We start from the raw sequence: 20532 nt of genomic DNA on the forward strand, positions 1-20532 counted from the left end.
AGTAAAAACTCTTGAAAAAATTTCCCATCACTTGGAGAATGGTTAAACAAATTGTAGCATATGCATGTAATAGAATATTATTCTACTTTAGGAAATTATTAATATGAAGAATTCAGAGAACTATGGAAACATTTGCATGAACTGATGTGGAATGAAGAAAGCAGAATCAAAAGGACAATATGCTGATTAAAATAGTATGAATGAAATTGTCATTAAAAGGCAGGAAATTCAGATTAAATAAAATAGTAATTGGTTGCAGAAAAATGATTAAAAACACTTCCATCCTCTCAGTAGGGATTGGAGTCAACTAAAGGAGATAGATGTTTCATATTTTAATACGTGTGATCACTATGTAAACTCATTTTGTTTAACTATTTTTCTTTGTTACAAGGGTGAGTCTATTGGGTGGGGGGAAAGGGATGCCTATCAGAAAATGACTGTAGTGTTTTGTTTAAAAAAAAAAAACACCAGTAAAGCATGTTGATAATTGAAATTATAGTTGCTGATAAGATCATGAAAGAGTATTGAGAGAGAGGAGAAGACAGCCTAGGACAGAGCTATGGGGGAGACCTATACCAAGTGGGCAGGAGAAAGGTGATGAGTCAGCAAAGGAACTGTCAGTCTTCCAGTCCTAGAAGCCATGGGAGGAGAATGTTCAGGAGGAAGGGATGCTTGATTGTATCAAAAACTATACGGAAGTCAGGTAGAATGGGAAACTACTTTTCAGTTTCTGTGGGGAAAATGTTGATCAACCATCCATTTGCCTAGGGGATTGAAAGCTGAACAGATGCTTGCTTGTCCAAGACTAAAAGCACAGGATCATAGAATTTGGGGGACCTTAGAAGTCATTGAATCCAACTCTTACATTTTGACAAATGAGGAAACTGAGTCTCAGAGAGGTGAAGCAACTTGTCAAAGGTCATACTAGTATCAGAAATAAATGTGCCAGAATAAAAATTCCTTAAAGTTTGAGAGTCATGGAAAAGCTGAAATATTTTTCAAATATAAAATACATAAAAGTGATCGGGATTAATTATTTTATATACAGGGACATATAAAGAATAGATTTAATAACTTTCCCAAAAGTACATGCTGATGGAACACTTTCCTGGAGTCCAGGCTTCTGAGGCCCAAATTAGTCAGCTGGCCATGTATAACACCAAAGCACATTTATATATTAGTCTGCAACCTCCTTGAGGTCAGGGACTGTCTTTTGCCTCTTTTTATATCCCTAGCACTTAGTGTAGTATATGGCACATTTCAATTTGGGGTTCTCTTGGTAAAGATACTGGTGTTTGCTATCCTCTCACTCATTTTATGGATAAGGAAATGGAGGCAAACTGTGTTAAGTGACTTGCTCAAGGTCACATAGCTAGTAACTGTCTAAGGCTGGATTTGAACTTAGGTCTCCTGGCTTCAGGCTCAATGCTCTATCCACTATGCCACCTAGCTGCCCTAGTAGGTGCTTAACAAATGTATATATGTGTATATGTATGTGTGTATGTATGTATGTATGTGTGTATGTATTCACTTTAGAGAAGCAATATCTGCCCTCAAGGAGCTTATATTCTATTAAAGTCACAACAGTGGCTCCCCTAGTGGATAAGACGTATACTATTGTAGCAGTGATTGGCTCATGTGATGTCTTTGGCAAGCATGCCAGGTGTGGCCAACACCCCATTCTGATTATTCTAGTACTTTTTTGCATTTATGCTGCTTTTCCTTCTAGCAGGGAAGCAATCTTCCCCCATACCACAACTTTTTCATATTCAAAGCATACAAAGACATCTGCTTATCAGTGCTGTGGTAGATGGGTCAACTAGATGCAAGACGGAGTCTTCTTCACCGATCTGCTTTTAAGAAGTGTTAATGCACTGATATGTGTACCTGGCAGCCTGACCCAAGGCTTTCAAGGACTGACCACAGGGATTTCTTACTCAGGCAGGTCTGGACCCTAGACAGGATCTGCTGAGTGAATGTCTTGTACTTAATGCTGTTTGAGTGCAGTGCTTCAATAATATTGAATCAATAAGTACTTATTGAGCAATTCCCATGCACCTAACCCTGTGCTAGATCCATCAGCTGGGGGAAACCAACAACTTTATGTAAGATCTCTGCAACCACCAGTATGGACACATAGACCTTACCTCTGGGTACTGCCTCCAGAATTTGACTTCAAGCCACTTCTGTTTTCCACTGGTTTTCCTATTTTCAAATAATCATAAGGTCAGACATTTGGAGCTGAAAAGGACCTTAATCAATCAATCAATCAATCAATCAGTAAACATTTATTAACTACCTACTGTATGCCAGTCACTATGCTAAGTCCTGGTGATACAAAAAGAGGCAAAAGATAATCCAGACGGGGTTTCTATCTCATTCTGAGTCCTGAGGACTTCTCTGGGAGAAGGTGCTGGTTGCTGTTGATTCCACTCTCCTCTCTTCCATATTGGAGGGTTTTGAAGACATATTCCTGGGAATAAAACCTGTTTAAACTGCCTCAGTGGAAGATGGGAGTTGGAGAGAACAAAGCAAAGGGTAGAAATACTTTTCTTAAGTTCACCTCCATTTAAATTAGCTCTATAAAAATTGTTATGAAGTCCCTAATTTGTGCAAACCTTTTGGATATGAAGACAAAAAGGAATCAGTTCTGGCTAAAGGCATTTGTCATATACTGAGAGTATTCTGTTCAGTAGGAGGAGCTGACACAACATACTTAGGTAACCTGTTCTAAATTTTCCATGAGCTAGAATGGAAAGCAAAACTATTTTGATGGCCTAAGAAGAAGCTATTTCCATATGCACTTGAAAAATTGCTTTGAGTGAAAGGTAAGGCTTTGTAAAATAGCAGGTGTTTTTTTGTTTTCTTTAAATTTTTTTTATTGAATTCTTTTTTTACAACACCAAAATTTCTGCCAATATCATACCTCAAACCCTGACCAGAAAGCTATCCCATATAACAAAAGATATTTTTAAAGTAAAAAAAAGAGATGAAAACTGACCAATACATTTAAAAAATCTGAAAATATGTACAATACAGCACTTCTGTGGACTTTCCACCCTGCAAAGGAATTGGGTGGGGTTGTCTTCTCATATCTTTTTTTTTGAGGCCATAGTTCTTTGTAATTCTGTAACATTCACTCTCGATTGGTTTGTCCTTGTTATTTCCATTTCCATTGTTGTAGTCATTGTATATGTTGTTTTCTTTGATCTGCTTAGTTCACTTTGCATCAGTTCATCTATGTTTACCTATGCCTCTCTATTTATTTTCTTTTTGTCATTTCTTCCCAGTACAGTAATAGTACATGACATTTGTGTACCACAATTTGTTTAGCTACTCCCAATTAGTGGGTTTATGCTCTGTTTCTAATTCAGGAGTTTTAAATAGGCTAAAGAAACTCCATGCTCTGGAGATAGAGAAGAGCTATGATGCTCTCTGCTGAAGATCCAGTGATCCCCCACCCTACTACATGATCCAGCTTTTTTTTTTCTAAGAAAGGAGGTAATTACCTAAACCATAGATAACAGGGAAGTACCACTGAAGACCACAACAGCAGTGCATGGGGTTAAGCATACATAGGAACATAGTTGCTGGAAGAAAACCAAAAAAAACAACAACACCACAGAGCACCACTGTGGAAGAGCCCATTCTGTCCTTCGTTGGGATCCCACTCAGGGTAATACTCTAAGTTCCTGGGGTAGAGGATTGTTGTTGTTTGTCCTTCATTCTCGAAGAGAACCATGACCTCAGGAGGTGATGTTATGGCTTGCAGTGAATTGGATTTAAGTGAGGCAGGGTTGTGCAAAGTCACCAACCTCACTCTCTCCTCCAGAACCATCTGGTTCCAGTGGCAAGATATATATCAGCATGGCTGGAGATGGCCCCAGATGGTTAAGGCAATTGAGGTTAAGTGACTTGTCCAGGGTCACAGAGCTAGTAAGTGTCTGAGGTCAGTTTTGAACTCTGGTCCTTTCAACTTCAGGGCCAGTGCTCTATCCATTTCACCACCTAGCTGCTCCTGGGGTAGAGGCTGGTCCACAGTAGATGAGGGTCCCTTGATTACCTCCCTGGGGTCAGAGGAGAGACCTTTCTCTACCTTTTACTGTATAAACAAATTTTTGAAGCCTTGTGAGCTTGGGTGCTTATAAAGGGAGCTGATGGTTGCTTTTGAAGAATATTCTGATCATTTAAGCTGATATTCTCAAATTTCATCTGTATAGGGACAATGAACCAAATATATTGGTAGTCTCCAGAGCATACCTCTAATACAAAGAATGCACAAGTAAGAATTACATAATTTCTAGTAATGATGAATGGAGTATACTGATAAACAGCTGATTTAGGTACTAAGATTTGAACAAGGTGTTGTACAAGACAGAAGTCTTGGGATGGACCTTAGAGCTGTGGACATATTCCAGCCCTGGTCACAAAGTAATAATTTATACAAAGCACTCTGATGTATGATTTAATTTGACCACAGTCATTTTATCTAGAGCTCAAGAAACTGTGATTCTTGGAGGTTGGGACTTGGTGAAGGTCACACAACCAGAAAGTGGCAAGAACTGGGTCTTGACTCTCGGGCTACTGATTCCAGACTCAATGTTCTTCCCACTTCACTAAACCTCTAGAATATGTCTTTGAGGTCTGCTGAGGAGGCTATACTGTCCTTTGAATTCTTCTCTGGCTCAGTCAGTGGGAAACTCAGTGTTGGGCACTTAGGGTAAAAGATGACAGAGAAAAAGAAGGCAAAACATGAGCTCTAAATGGCATTGTTTAATAGTTAATGTAGTGACTGATTCGATGCATTCTTTCCAGGCATCTTGTTTGATGTATGTGCTGTTTCTTTTGTGTACTGCATTTATCAAGGAGAGACATGGAAAAGAGCCCAGAGAAAGCTGGGTCGCTCCCTGAAAGTATGCCTAACTCCCCTGGGGGCATAAATGACATCTATTTCTTTCTTTTTTTAAGCCAAGAATATAATCTATATTGAGTTCTTAGAACAGAAAGATCAAAACAACATTATTATTTATAGAGGATGTTGAATCAGGTTCTCACCACTCGCCTGAATTTTCTCTTCTGTATGTGAAGTGCTTTTCCTTTTTTTTCTCTCCTCTCCCTCTCTAGAATTGGGCTAGCCAGCTTATTCTTTGGGGGTCTTGCTTGCCTTTACTTTCACAGGATTTAGACCAGGGAAGTGACCTTAGAGTTCATCCATCTGACTATTCAGGGAACTCATTTATTCCTCTGAAGCCTGTCCTTCTACCTTCATTAAGGCTATCTATCGTCAGGCATCTGTAAAAGATGGCATGTTCGGTTTTCACAAGTGCTAGTGAGTAGGGATTTCTCATTTGGGTTTCACAGCTGGCACCTCCAGTCCTCTTGAGCTTTCTGGGTCTGATGTTAATCAAGGCCTTGGGTCTGCATAAAGCTGACAAGTTTATAAGCCTATGAGGTATGCCTATAAGGGTATGAAAGTGGTTTTCTTTTTAAACAAATGCTAGAATTGAGTCATTCAAATGTGCTATCTACCCCCTTCAAAGGTGTTACCCTGAACAGACACATTAAAGGTGGCTTTCCCTATGTAACCATAGAAAATCAACCTGAGTGGTATGGGAAGGGAAGAGTGGGGCTGAGAATTCTTTTTCCTATTCTCAGTAGTGGTGAGTCTGCCTCCTTCTGTGGCAAGTTTGATTTTTTTTTAATCCTCTAAAATCATTTAGACTCAAGCCTAATGAATTAGGTGAGAGATCCAAAATGGGATCAGAAGATGGTGTGAGGAGTGAGGATCACAAAGGACTTCAAAGTACATAGAGTTCAATGCCCCCATTTTGTGGATAAGATAACTGAGGCTCGGAAAGGTTCCAGTGACTTGCCCATAGCCACAGACCTAATAAGTATCAGAGACTGTATTGGAACCCAGGACTTCTTGCCTCTGAGTCTAGCTCTCTCTATTATACCACATTTGTTGATTCTCATGGGGCTAGAAAGTAAGGAGATGATTGTCTTGTGATGCTTGTAAATTGACTCTGAAGCTAATTCTATGAGAAGTTTTCAGAATCAGTTTAAGCAATAAGTACAAACACTGAAATAATAAGTGGCATGTCCTAAGTTCCAGTAGACTTTGGCGGGGGGGGGGGGGGGGGGGCAGGACAAAGAAGGTTAAGTGACTTGCCCAGAGTCACACAGCTAGCAAGTGTCAAGTGTTTGAGGCCAAATTTGAATTCAGGTCCTCCTGAATCCAGGGCTAGTGCTTTATTCATTGCGCCACCTAGCCGCCCCCTCCAGTAGACTTGTTTTAAAGAAAATCAGTCATTACATGGTAAGACACTTCTTATTATGGACACACATGTGTATTTTTTATATTAATAAATGTATAAAGGAAATGTGACTTTGTTAGGCTAGAGGACTCCTGGTGTAGAAAAAAGCAGTTAAGTGACTTTCCCCATAATGTTCCCCTAATTTGTGTGAGAGAAAGCCTTGAATCCGGGTACTCCCAACTGAAAACACATACCCTATTCACTACCTTTAAACTTCTATCTCTCATAGTATTACTACAATCTACATGAACAACAACAACATCTAGTATTTATATAATGCTTTCAAGTTTGCGAAATACTTTCTTTAAGACAACATGAAAAAAGAAGAAAAAAAGAAATAACAAAGGGGCAGCTAGGTGGCACAGTGGATAAAGCACTGGTCCTGGATTCAGGAGGACCTGAGTTCAAATCTGACCTCAGACACTTGACACCTACTAGCTGTGTGACCCTGGGCAAGTCACTTAACCCTCATTGTCCCACCAAAAAAAAAAAGGAAAAGAAAAGAGAAGACAATATGACATGTGAAAATTTAAATTTAGGAGTAAGCATCATTTATACAATTTAAAGATTGATTCGATTCACAGCAAAAAATCAGGTACCCCACCTGGGGAATTTTACTATGTCATAAAATCTCAGAGTTGGGAGGAAGATGTCTCTTAGCTTGATCTTTGCCTGAATAGGAATCCCTTCTAGAGAATCCCTGAAAAGTGGTCATCTAGCCCAGGGCTTCTTAATCTTTTTCCACTTGCCCTTTTTGTCCAAGAAATTTTTACATGACTCCAGGTATAGAGGTATATAAAATAAGTATACATAACCTTTTACTGCTGCCAAATTTTTCACAATCCTCCCATTCAGTTGTGCAACCCCATATGGGATCACAAACCACAGAAGCTTTGCTCTTGCCAGATTTTGAATCATTCTATCAATAAATATATTTATTCTACTTTTTGGTCAACTCTAATTGTCAGGTAGTTTTCCTAAATTATGAACAGAATCTTCCTGTTGTGTAATTTTCATCCATTTTTCCTAGTTCTCTTGTCTGGTGCTAAGCAGAATGTCATCCCTCTTTCACATTTTTGTTGTTGTTGTTCTTTGTTCAATAATTTTTCAGTCATGTCTATCTCTTGGTGACCACATTTGGGATTTTTCTTGGCAAAGATACTGGAGCAATTTGGCATTTCCTTTTCCTCATTTTACAGATGAGGAAAATGGTGCAAATAGGGTTAAGTGACTTGCCCAGGGTCACACAGCTAGTAAGTGTCTGAGGCCAGATTTGAACTCAGGAAGAGAGTCTTCCTGACTCCAGGCCTGGCACCCTATGAGCCACCTAGTTGCCTTTCTTCTACAACAACCCTTCAAATACTTGAAGACAGCTACCATTTCATACCTTCTCCTACCTCCTCACCTTCCAGCATAATTTTTTTCTTTAAGCTATTCCTTAGTTCCTTCAAATGATCTCAACAGTATATTTTAAAAATTGTAATCCCTGGAACTAAACTTAATACAGCTGTTGTTTAAATAGGCAGAGTACACTGTGAATATCATCTCCCTCATTCTGTACACAATGCCTCTCTCTATGCAATCCTTCTTCAATACTGTGTAAACCTTTAGTGCTGTGGAAATTTGAACTCTTCATCTTATTGGATTTGAGCTGTTCTAGTCTGCCAAGTTTTTCTATATCCAGATTCTGTTTCTGTCATGTTAGCTAGTCCTTCCAGTTTCCCATCATATAATAATTTTATAAAGATACCACTCTACCTTCACCAAAGTCATGAACAAAAATGTTGACCAGCCTAGAGCTAAGTATAGAGCTCTATGACAATTGACAAAAGGCTTTCTTTAGGTTGAATAGAATACTGATAATAATAATAGCATTTACTTAACACTTCAAGATTTGCAATTCACTTTACTTATTTTATGCCCTTGAAAACTCTGTCATGTAGGTATCATTATAATTTCCATTTTACAGTTGGGGAAACCAAAGCAGACAGAGGTTAAGTGACTTGTCCAGGGTCACACAGCTAATAAGCTTCTGAGACAAGATTTGAACTCAGATCTTCCCAATTCTACTTCTAACAATCTGTCCACTGAGTCACCTAACTGCCTTTGACATTGAACGTTTAAGTGTAATCCTTTGTGTCCAATCATCCAGTGAGTCCTAAAGCTACCTAAGTGTATTATTAGCCAATCTGCTATAAAACTTCATCGAATACTGAAATCCAGGTATATACCCTCTATTGCTTCCAATTAGTCTATCATTCCCACTTCTCTTTCTTTGCTCATGGTTTTCCCTCCACTGCTCAGTTGTTCCAGACTCCTCATTGTTCCAAAGTACTCCTTCTCTCCTTCTACTACTCACGCCTTCTCCAAATTCCTAGTCCCTTAGAGTTTTTCTTTCAACCTCTATATTAGATGTATACAATTTGATGAAATTACTTTGTTGGAAAATTCTTACCAAATTCTCTTTTCCTCCCTCATCCCCAACAAAGCTTTATTTCTCCTAGAGATGTTTGTTAAATCCAATGAATCCCTAATTTCCAGAATTTCTAAGTAGTACATGGAGGAGATTTGACTTGTCTCTTCAAGCAAGAGGTTATAATTCCCATAACTGAATCTTCAGATCAGCTCAGTGCCAACTCCTAACATACAAGGATTGAGAGCCCCTGCCAGTTGCTGGCTTCCTGAATGTCTTTGGGTATCTGGATATCCCTTTCTAGAGAAGGGGGGAGGCCATTTCAACTTGACCACCCACCCTTGTATTGTGGATTCAGAAGTCCTCACAGAGGTCTCAGAGTACCTTTGGACTCTTTACTTTCTCCTCTCAACTTCCCTTTCCCTCATCATTTCCCTTAGCAGATCTCAGAAAATCTTGCTTTGACTAGGTGAAAATAAGAGTAAATTATCATATGAAGACTTAGCAGTGCTTCTTAATTAGCATAACGTTCAATAACAATTTTGCCCCCTCAAATATGTCAGATTAACTTTGTAGACTTTATTGGATTATATCACTAAACCCAGTTTATATATGTAGGTATCTATTGTTGCTCATGAGACAATCATTTTGGAGAAGAGTCCTATGATATTGGACGTCACCAACACCTACCAATGAAATATCACCAATAGGCAAGAGTCCTGGGAAGAAGCAGTGTTCCCTGTCCCCATTCCCACCACCCTCAGACCACCAGCCTGACTTCCAGGCTAGTTCCTACAGTCATTTTCCAGAGAAGGACCTTTTCAGGAGATGCAACCTGGTCACTGCCTCTGAAAGCTCTGGAGCCCTTACCTTCTCAGTAGCCACAATTACTGAAGACCAGAAAAAAAGAAAATCCTTGTCACCCAAGTACTTGGTACTACCAAATTGTTCAGCATCAGAAACTGATATGGTTTACTTAATGAAAATGCCACTTCACCCTGTTTGCCTCAGTTTCCTCATCTGTAAAATGATCTGAAGAAGGAAATGACAAGCCACTCCAGTATCTCTGCCAAGAAAACCCCCAATGGAGTCACAAAAAGTGAAATGCCACTGAAATGATCGAACAACAACATTTTCAAAGATGCATTATTGTGTGTCCTAAGGATTACTGAAAGATCTTTTCATCTGATTTGCAGCTAATATCTCCTGTATGTTTGTATTCTCTTATTAGAATGTGAGTGCCATGAGAACAAAGACTTTCTTACTTTTCTATTTGTGTCTCCTGACTTAGTGCAGTGTTTTGCACATAGTAGAGGCTTAATAAATGCCTTTTCATACATTCATTCATTCATTCATTAATCCCTCCCTCCCTCCATCCATCCATCCATCCATTCATTCATTTATTCATTCATGACCAGTAGAAGACACAACACAAATCCAGGGCTCAGTAGAATAAGACTTTTATATCACAGATTAAGACCTGAAGGGAACTTCAGAGGTCATCACTGAAAATTTAACAACAGGTTCTCTGCTCTCTGTTCAAGCTGCCTCCAGCAAATCTCTGCATCCTTTTCTGTGGGTCCATACCTCTTTTTGTTGCTATTGGCTGACTGACTTAAAGCTGCAAGCCAGGTTTCAAAAAGGTCTCAAGAGATCAGAAGAGATGGGGCCAAAATGAACAGATAAAAGTCTTATTAAATTAATTTTAAAGTCTTGAACTTAATTTGGAAAAACAAACAAAATACAAAAATGAAAACCACTAGGAAGACCTGAATAGGCAGTAGTTAATCTTAAAACAACTTGGACCTTTTAGTTGACTGCAAGCCCAACTCAGGTCAGCAGAGTGTTCTGACAGCTAGAGAAATAAATTCAGGCTTAGGCTGCAGTAAGAGAAGTTCATAGTGAGGAAGACAGTAGTCTCATTCATTATATTCTGTGCTGCCCAGTCTATATCTGACTTCTTTTCCAGATGCCACATTTTTGGAAGGTCATTGGCAAGCCTGTCTCCAACCAGAAGAGGCAGGCTGATGGCAAGGGGAATTCCAGCTGTCACAGCAGGATTACTGAAGGAATAGAGATGTTGAGACTGGAGCTAACATGGTGTTGGTTAGGAATGGGATGATGACATTTCTATCTTCAAATATTTGAAGGGCTGTGGCACATAGAAGAGGGATTATACTCCTCCTCTGTGGCTCTTGAGGACCAAACTAGGACCAAACTAGTTAAAGAGATGGATTTAGGCTCAATATGATGAACTGTTGAATGATTGGAGCTATCTGAAAATGGAACTGGCTGCCTCTGAAGACGGTAATGCCATCACTGTGGGACTGTCCCAGTAGAGACTGTAACATGGAATCCCACTGTAGGCAAAGGCTTGAGTTAGGTGATTTCTGAGGCTTCTTCCAACTCCATTGTCCATGATCCTATAAAACAGGGCTAAATACCCCCAAGTGATATGGCTGTCTCCAGGCTCTGTGAATAGATTTCAGGGGGTTCGTGAACTTGGATGGGAAAAAAAAGTTATATCTTTATTTCATCATAAATGATTCCTTGAAATACTTTGTATTTTATTTTATGCATTTAAAAATATTATTCTGAAGAGGGCTCCCTGACACACAAAAAGATTAAGAACCCCGGCTATAAAGCCTGGCAATATTTGTGGCTACCCATAAGTAGGTCCTGTCCTGGTATTTGTCAGAAATGTCACGCGAATGATTTCAAAGAACAAAGAGGAAAGGAAGCAGAAGGGGAAACTGGGACCCAGACCCAGAAGAACCACAATTTGCCTCCTGTGGCTGCTATTTGTTTTCTTACCATTTTCTACTTTGTGGCCTCATGACTGTTTTGCTTCAGACCCCTACCAGGCAGAAGTGGCAGGGAAATCTGTCTCTGTAATTACATTGTATTGTTTAGGACCTGGAACTTGTGCATTCATTGATCAGGAGAATTAGGAGGCAAACTATGATTACAACTGTTTCAGCTTTCCTATTCCTGTGTGTGTGAAAGGGAGGGGAGGGGGAAGAGTAGAGAGGTGCCCCAATGGTGGTGGTGGGGGGGATGAGTACAGTTCTTCTGGCTGGCAAGATTTGAGATTTCTCTCCTAGGTGGTGTTGCCTCCCTCTGAGCTTTGCAAATGCAAGCAGTACCCCTGGGGTTGCCTTCCTCATCACCTGGTTGCTTCTTTCTGCTCATTTGCTCCCTGATGCATCAGAGGTATGGGCCTCTCTCCTTTATGGCAGGCTGAGCCAAGCATTTTCTCTCAGAGAAGGAATTGGCTTCTTAGGTCAGCAAACTGTTTCTCCTGTAAGGAGCATCCCCTTAACCCTAAGAGGGTACATTTTGAAAGCCCAACTTGTAGTGGGTGAATTGGCTCACAGTCTCCTCACCTGGCTTACTTTGTTATGGAGCAATTACCCCCCTTCCCTTATTAAAAAAATAGACTGAAAAGGAAAATGTTGGCCTTTCCCTACAGAAAAGACTGGATAACTGAGAATTTGAGGATCAACAGCTTCCCTCAGCTAACTCTAGGCAGCAAAAGCCTCATTAATTGGACCCACAGATGGTGTCTCTGGAGTAGGTTAAAGTTCACCTCTACTCTAAGAAGGAAAAAAAACAATTGCTAAATAAATTAATTGTAGACAGGATTATAAGGGCAGCATTTAAATGACTAAAAAGTGTTTCCCCAAATTTCCAAACACTAGCTTATTTGCGTACAAATAATATGGTAATGTCAGTACCTATTCATTGAAGCAAGTCTATCATTAGGTACTGTATTTATACTTAGAAATAATCAACATTTTCCTAAAATTATAGTATTCACAGAAATAGTGTCCCCTAACATCTATACATGCACTGCAGACACATAGCCCACTTTTCTGGAATCAGTAAATTTTTATGTTAGTTTTGTAAATCCCCGACAAATCCTTGGCCAAATTTGTTAACAAGGGACCAAACAGATTGATTTGGATTGCCCTGGCCTACCCTGGGAAGGTGCTAATGAGCATTAAGAAACCTCCAGCTAGAAGAGAATTGCTAGCAGCCATCAAGTCAATAGAAACACAGCTCACTAGGACTAACAGACATGTTGAGTTCCCAGTGGCAGCTGCCTTGCTGTGGAAGGGCTAGTTACAATGATTTCCTCTTATTGGCTTTGATAAATTATAGATCTATAAAAGTAGAATAAAAGGAGTATTGGCTTTGCACCCTGGATCTGCTACTTACTCCCTTGGGCAATCAATCAATCACTGTAACTTCTTGGGCTCCCATTTTCTTATCTATAAAGAGAGGCTCCTGGACCAAATGAGCTCTGGGCTGATCCCGTCCAGGTAGAAATCTATGATTCTCTAAGGAATGGGATGTGGGCCAGGGAGCCCGCTCATGAGGATCTTGTTTTTTTGGAAAGAAAAAGACCGTGGAGGAATCTTTCGTTCATTTGCTCTGTAATATGACTTCATTCCTGATGATAGTTTGGAAATCCTGAAAATGTTGAAAGGTATCAGTAACCATTATATCCGATTCAGGGGTAGCCCTTCAAGTTTCTTGGAAGAATAAAAAAAAACCCCATCTTCTCCATTCAATTAGAGAACTCATGTCAAGATATTTAGAAGAGATCTCATTGGTTGGGGGGGTGAGGGAAAGAGGGGGGTTGGCCCTTCCTCTGGTGCAAGTCCTGCCCACTTTCTCCTCTTGCGTGATTCATAGTTATAGCTTTCTATATCCTAGTCTTCATCTGGTTCTTTGAACAGTTTAGCATAGACAGTATAAAGAGCCCTGGACTTGGAGTCAGAGGAGACCTAGGTGCAAATATTGCCCTGGCCTTACTAGTTACATGGTTATGGCCACACAATTTCTCTCTTAGCTTCAGTTTCCTTATATACCAAATCTGTATAATTTCATTTACAATAAAGAGTTATGAGGATCAAATGAGATAATGTACATGAAGAGCTTTTTAAACCTTAAAGTGTTGTGGACATGCTAGCAATTATTTTTATTGTTAATTAGTAGTCCCTAGCCCTGGGGTATATTATTATTAATAATAATTATTATTACAGGGTGGGCCAAAAGTCACAATGCTTTAATAACCTTTTGAAAATGATTTTTCCTTTATTTTTAATCATTTATGAGATTTGATTTTTCACACATAATTTAAATTCATTTCTTATTTATACTGTATATGATGCTATGGTATTAAAAATTAAAAACAAAAAATAAAGTGATTATTAAATATTGAAACCCCCTTGTGACTTTTGGCTCACCCTGCATTATGTAAAACAGAGGTGTCAAATTGACTGCAACTAGAAACACTCTTGAATTTGGCTGAAACAGATTAAAATGTTATCGGGAAATATTTAATAAAATAAATAAAATTACAGAAAACCATAGATAACTAAACTGTCATATGCAGCCCATAGGATATCTTATGTATAGATGAGGGGTCCTTATTTCTACTTGAGTTTGATAGCACTGAAATAAAGCACATTGAAAACCTTAAAGCACTCTATAAAATATTAACTGTTATTGTTATTGTCATGTGTCAATATAGTTATTCATTCACCATCTTTTCATGTAGCTACATAACTGGACCACCTCATTTTCCAGCTATGTATATCCTTAGTAAAGTCTCTTAGGCTACTTATTGAATGCAAGTTACCTTTTATAATGGAATGGGATGCAGCGTCCTTGTGCCCACCCAAGTGTCTTCCTGTTGTCCCTGGGGTACCTGTGATTATGGTTTTTTGAGATCATACATAGTGTTGTGATTGGAAGTCATATGGCCTCTCCAAGAGGCAGTAATATACATGGAAAATGAAAGTGGTTCCCCAGAAGAGATCCATACCATTCTAAAGGGGGAAAGTATGTCTATGTCATGGATCTTTTCACTGCATACTCTTATACCTTTTGCCCTTGGGGAAAAAACAGGACATTGAGCTTGGGTGAATGGGAAGAGGTCTTAGTGTGTTTTAATGGAATGACCACCAATATGCATGAACTAGCTTTGTGACTTCATGGAGCTGAGTGGACATCTAGTGGTCATGTTAGGAAAAAACATGGGGCTTCATCCTTTCCCAGATTCACAGAATGGTAAAATGTCAAAGCTAAAGAGTTCTAGAAAGAATCTAGTCCAACAGCCTCTTTTTAAATATGGGAAAATTAAAGCTCACAGATGTGAGATAATTCAGCTGAAGTCCCAAAGCTAGTTCATTCTTTTGAAGCAGGCATTGGGCATTGACATAAGGGAGAATTTTTTCCAGTGCTGAACACATGAGAAATTTGGAGCTGATGACCTGAGTTTAGAATAAACTTGCAGAGAAAAGAACTGGAACATCAAAGCCATTTTTCTGTGAGGTATTTGTCCTGATTGCATTATTTAGAAATCACTAAAGAATTCAAAGGACTGCCAGAGAATGAGAGATCAAATTCTGGGGACATTAATGGAAGATACTATAGGTAATAGTCACTTGGTGTTTAGAATTAAACAGATGGTGTCATTTGAAGGTGCTGATACCTTTCTCCTATACCAGCCTCAGTCTTAATGCCTGAGCTGTTGGCAGGTTATTCATATATTCTCTGAATACTGATGGACTGCTTTTGAGGTGTTGTGCTAGGGCCTGGCACTCAGGACCAAGGAGGAAGAAGGAGTCAAAATTTACCGTGAGAGCAAAATATCAAAAAGAAGCAAGATTAACTACCCGGTTTGCCCATTTTAGGGAACAGTCTATTGAAGTAGTTTAGCACACCAGGATCATTCTGTGGGGCATGGGCTCTCTCTTGCCACTTGAACTAAGTGGATGGGTTGGACAAGTCACCTAAATCTTCCTGTGCCCACAAACCTCCCCTTGAATTGCATCCTTCCTTCCAAGTTTAAGCCAGTCTTCTGAGGATAAAAGAACACAAGAGCTAGAAATCATCCAGTACAACCCTTCCATTTGATCGATGGGGAAACTGAGATAGATGACCTGACTTGCCAGAAGTCACACAGTGTTTACTAGTGGAAGAACTCGAACTTCCAAGGTATCCAGATTCCCAGTGCAGCTCCCTTTTGAACATACTGCATTGCCTTTAAATGAGTTGAGTTCAGATTCTGCCAATACCCCAAATGATCTGGGTGACCTTGGGCAAGTTACTTCACATCTTTGAATCTTAGTTTCCTCATCTGTAAAGTTCAAGGACTAGACTTAATTTCTTAGGGCTCCATACCACATCTAGATTCTATGCAGGGGTGTGCCTGAGCCAGCTCTAACCAGCAGGTTCTAGAACAAGCTAAATCGCTTATCTGAAATGCTGGGAGTAGCAGCTCACTAGAAGGTGATTACAGAAAATGCCTTCTTTTCCACTATTCATAGACTAGCTACTGAGCTGCTCAGCAGGCAAAGTTCTGGAATTTACCTATTTAGGGGCAAGTGAAGGAGATCCTCATGGCTCTGTCTCCAGCAAAATCCCTCTTGGAATACTTCTTCATGTAGGGCCAAATTCTAATTGGGGAGTATTAGCTATGCGGCTTGTTGCACTATTGGGGCAAGGAAGGAGACTGACAGCCTCCCTCAAAAACAGAACAGGGTTTATTAACAAGAATGAACTTAAAATCACAAGCAAAATCAGTAGAATTAAGGGAAAAGAAAGAAAATGGGGGAAGAGACACGATACAACCTGAATAACACCACCGCCCAGGAATCAGCTGAGAACACATAGCTGCGTCCTGTTGCCTTCCAGCTTCAAGCTAGAATGAGGAAACTCCTCCCTTCTTCTTCCCAGCAGACCCCAGGCTGACCACACACAGCCCCCAGCCAACTGACTGGCAGCCCTCACTGACAGTCACATGACTGCCCTCACTGGGCTTCCAGTCATTATAATTTTGCCAGGCCCATGTAGGCATCAGTGAGTAGTAATGACATGAGGTGCCAGCACCATGGCAACTGCTACAACCAGTGGGTGGAGCACCGTGCTGTTTGTGGAGATGCTGCACCTGAACCCCAGGCCCGTGCATGCACTGGGGTTTTTTAATTCTAGCCAAAATATGGGGTCATAAAACCTCAAATAACAATTAATTCTTTACATTCAGTGACCTCCATTTCTCTGCCTGAGGAGTCCATGGAACTTTTTAGGCTTGAGGATCAGGTTAATTTTATCTTTGTATTCCCAGCACGTACATTATACTTTTCTGTGGCTCAGGTCATGAGGGTCTGGGATTTCACTGCCCTGAGAAACTCTCCATGTGGGCATTTGCTCCTCTGAAGCAGACTGACAACTTTGTAACAATTTTGGAAAGTTGCTTGGGATGTCACGACCCTTGTAATAAGTAGGTGATTAATAATTATTTTTTAAAATTTTAATTCAATTTTTACTTCTCTTCCTCATGAAGAAATCATGAGGGTTAATAGGTTATACACCATGATTTTATTTGTAAGACTACACTAGGGGTCAACTAGATGGTGCAGTGGATAAAGCACTGGATTCAGGAGGACCTGAGTTCAAATCTGGCCTCAAACACTTGACACTTACTAGCTGTGTGACCCTGGGAAAGTCACTTAACCCTCATTGCCCTGGGGAAAAAAAGAACCCACTACACTAGAAATTAGGATAAGTAGACTTTAGTCTTAAGTCTAGCATTAACCAGGGAAGGCCCTTCTGTTCTTTGGGTCTCAGTCTGTTAAATGAGGGAGCTGGATTAGATTTTATCCAAGGATTTTTCCATTTCTGACACTCCCCGATTCTTTTATCTCCATGTGAAACCCTTAAGAGACTCTTCTGAGGCCCCGGGGAATTTGGTCATTTGCTCAGTCCTAAAGGATGTTTGTTCTTTGAGGAAGGGGGCCCAAGGAAGCTGTCCAAAGCTTCAGAAAATTCTCAGGAGCTGGGTTCTCTTGTATGATGACTTCTGAGGTTGAGCACTCTTTCTTTGAACATTCTGCTTCTTATTTCCAGGCTTCAACTCACTTGTAGGTGGAGTGATGGGATTCTCCATTCTTCTCAGTGCAGAAGTATTCAAGCACAATGCATCTGTCTGGTACCTGGATGGGAGCATAGGAGTGTTGATTGGCCTGACCATATTTGCTTATGGAGTCAAGTGAGTTGAGTTCATGTTCTCATTTGTAACTTGTTCTTTAAGCGTGCTTCTCTGTCATCCTCTTCCCCCATTCACTCTCCCATTCTATAGCCAAGAATAAGTAAGTAAATGGAAGGGCTGCTTTATACCTTCCACTAAAGTGTGTTAACTTTCAGGCCATTAGGAGAGCATGCATTCCATAGTAGCTATAGTGTGTTAAAAGTACACTGTGGGGGGCAGCTAGGTGGCGCAGTGGATAGAGCACCAACCCTGGAGTCAGGAGTACCTGAGTTCAAATCCGGCCTCAGACACTTAACACTTACTAGCTGTGTGACCCTGGGCAAGTCACTTAACCCCAACTGCCTCACTAAAAAAAATAAAATAAAATAAACAAAAGTACACTGTGGAGGGCAGCTAGGTGGCACAGTGGATAAAGCACTGGCCTTGGATTCAGGAGGACCTGAGTTCAAATCCAGCCTCAGACACTTGACACTTAACTAGCTGTGTGACCCTGGGCAAGTCACTTAACCCTCATTGCCCTGCCAAAAAAAAAAAAGTACACTGTGCTGAGATACTAAATACTAAATTTCAAGTTGTTTATTCTAACAGTGAATGAGTACAGTAACCTCTCACTAAGCCCCTGATTGGGGAGAGTTAGAATCACTGTATCTAATGATGTGGGGGAAAAGTCATGCTATATTCCAATAGCTTTGGGTTTGTCCTTTGAAGTTGTAGTTTCCATTTCAATTAACCATTTCTAATGGCCATTTGCAAAAAGAGCAAACTAATTCTAAGCTTCAGTGTTTCACCAATGGTTGAGTGGAGGAGGAGGATGCTGATGATACCGTAGCATCACTTTATACAGCACTTGAAAATTTTCAGACTGCTCTACAAATATTATGTCATTCAATCCTCCTAACAAGGAGGGGAGGTGCTATATTGTCTCCATTTTACAGATGAAGAAATAAAAGCAAACAGAGGTTATATGACTTGCCTAGGGCAACACTAGTAGCTAATGTGTGTCTGAGGAAGCATTTAAGTTCACATGGTAGTCAGACTGATGGTGGGGTATTGAAGTGACCTCATTTTGGTTTTATTTTTCAGATTACTCATCGACATGGTGCCTCGGGTGAGGCAGACCCGCCATTATGAAATGTTCGAATGAAGGTAGTTGGTGGGGGCAGAGTCAGCTGTCCCCTGCCCTGCATCAGTAGCATGAGGACTTTCAAGAGTACAGGCAGATGGTGCCAACATTATTTAATTGAACATCCAATTTCTTTTTGGGGAATTTTCTTTTGTAAAGTTTGTTCTAATGGGAAGTAGATCCATCAAAACAGCTAAGTCTGTGCACTGCTCATCCTTCAACACCACAGGCTCTCTTTCCCTATTCAAGTGCATCATTGAATCATGCATAGAAGGGAGAAATGAGGTCTTGATTTTCCAGCCCTAACTAGTGGACACTTTTTCATTCTCTAGAGTGAAAAATCTTCCCGTGGGTAAGATGAAACCTCTACTTAGTAATCAAGGCCCATTTGGAAAGAGTTTTACCTGTGATGTTGGGAGCTCTGTTTCCACTTGGTGGGGTGAAGGGGACCCATAGCTTTCTTCTAACCAGTCATATCACTTCAGAGACATCCAAGTATGGCCCTCTAATTTCTAACAATGTATTTAATTGGTTTCATACTGTTTTACTAATCTTAAATCTTAACCAATTAGTTTAAAAGAGGCTACTCTATTTTTAAAGTACTTAGTGACACGTGTATGAGCTTTGCATGGATCAACCAAGCACATGTCCCTTTTCAGTGACCGTCAGAACTTGAAAGTAACTATTAAAATGGATCCATTTTTTGAGAAGTAAAAACTGAAGTCTTTTATTTGTAAAAAAATTAAAATTATATATATATATATAATCTATATGCATATATCTATATGCCCTGTTAAGAATGGTAAATGGTATATGATGGTGTGTTAGTGATGATGCACTCTTCTCTAAAGAGCAGAATGTTTTCAGTTTGTGCAATTTGTTAGACTAGATTCTTCTGTAAAAATGTTCATCCAACACAAGGCATTCTGTACCTCTAACACTGTTGCTTCTCTAAAGTAATGGTGTATGATCAATAAAAATATCTATTTTATATGGGATGGGGAGATAATATTTTGAAGTATTTTTCACTCTGCAAGTATGAGGCTGGTATTTTCCCTGGATGATGCTTTTCTTAGTTTTGTTTTGTTTTTTTGGTCTGTGATTTCATTGTTGAGTAAAAGTTCCATCCACCAATGGATATCGAAAGTACCTCTGCAGCTTTGTTTTAAAGTTGCTTAGAGGCGCCAAGAGATTATGATTTTCCATGGGTCAGACAGGTAGTTTGTATCACATAGTTTTATATCTTTTTTTTTTTTCTTGGTGGGGCAATGAGTGACTTGCCCAGGGTCACACAGCTAGTAAGTGTCAAATGTCTGAGGCCGGATTCAAACTCAGGTCCTCCTGAATTCAGGGCTGGTGTTTTATCCACTGCACTACCTAGCTGCCCCAACATAGTTATATGTCTCAAGGCAGAACTTGAACCCAGGTCTTCCCAATACCAAATCTGGCCCACTATCCACTATGCCATACGACCTCTCTAGATGATCATAGAGTCTAAGGAAAATAAGTTGATCCTACTGTGTGTAATCCCTTAGTCTCTAACACTTTTGTGTTCAAAGTTTTTGGTGGTGAGGAGGTATGTGCGGGAGGATAGGGAACAAGCATTTGCTAAGTT

At 39.9% G+C, this 20532-nt stretch overlaps 1 protein-coding gene across 1 annotated transcript in view; it reads left to right on the forward strand.

The window, feature by feature from the left end:
• TMEM163 (transmembrane protein 163) overlaps window positions 1-19923 on the forward strand; it is a 268328-nt gene extending 248405 nt beyond the window's left edge. Inside the window, exons 7-8 of the mRNA XM_043991105.1 lie at window positions 17653-17794; window positions 18878-19923. Of these exons, the coding sequence (XP_043847040.1) occupies window positions 17653-17794; window positions 18878-18938 (203 nt within the window). The 3' untranslated portion in view covers window positions 18939-19923. The remainder of the gene's footprint in view (window positions 1-17652; window positions 17795-18877) is intronic.
• Window positions 19924-20532: the final 609 nt, after the last annotated feature.

This window comes from Dromiciops gliroides, chromosome 3 (assembly GCF_019393635.1).
Source record: "Dromiciops gliroides isolate mDroGli1 chromosome 3, mDroGli1.pri, whole genome shotgun sequence".
NCBI classification, from domain to species: domain Eukaryota; kingdom Metazoa; phylum Chordata; class Mammalia; order Microbiotheria; family Microbiotheriidae; genus Dromiciops; species Dromiciops gliroides.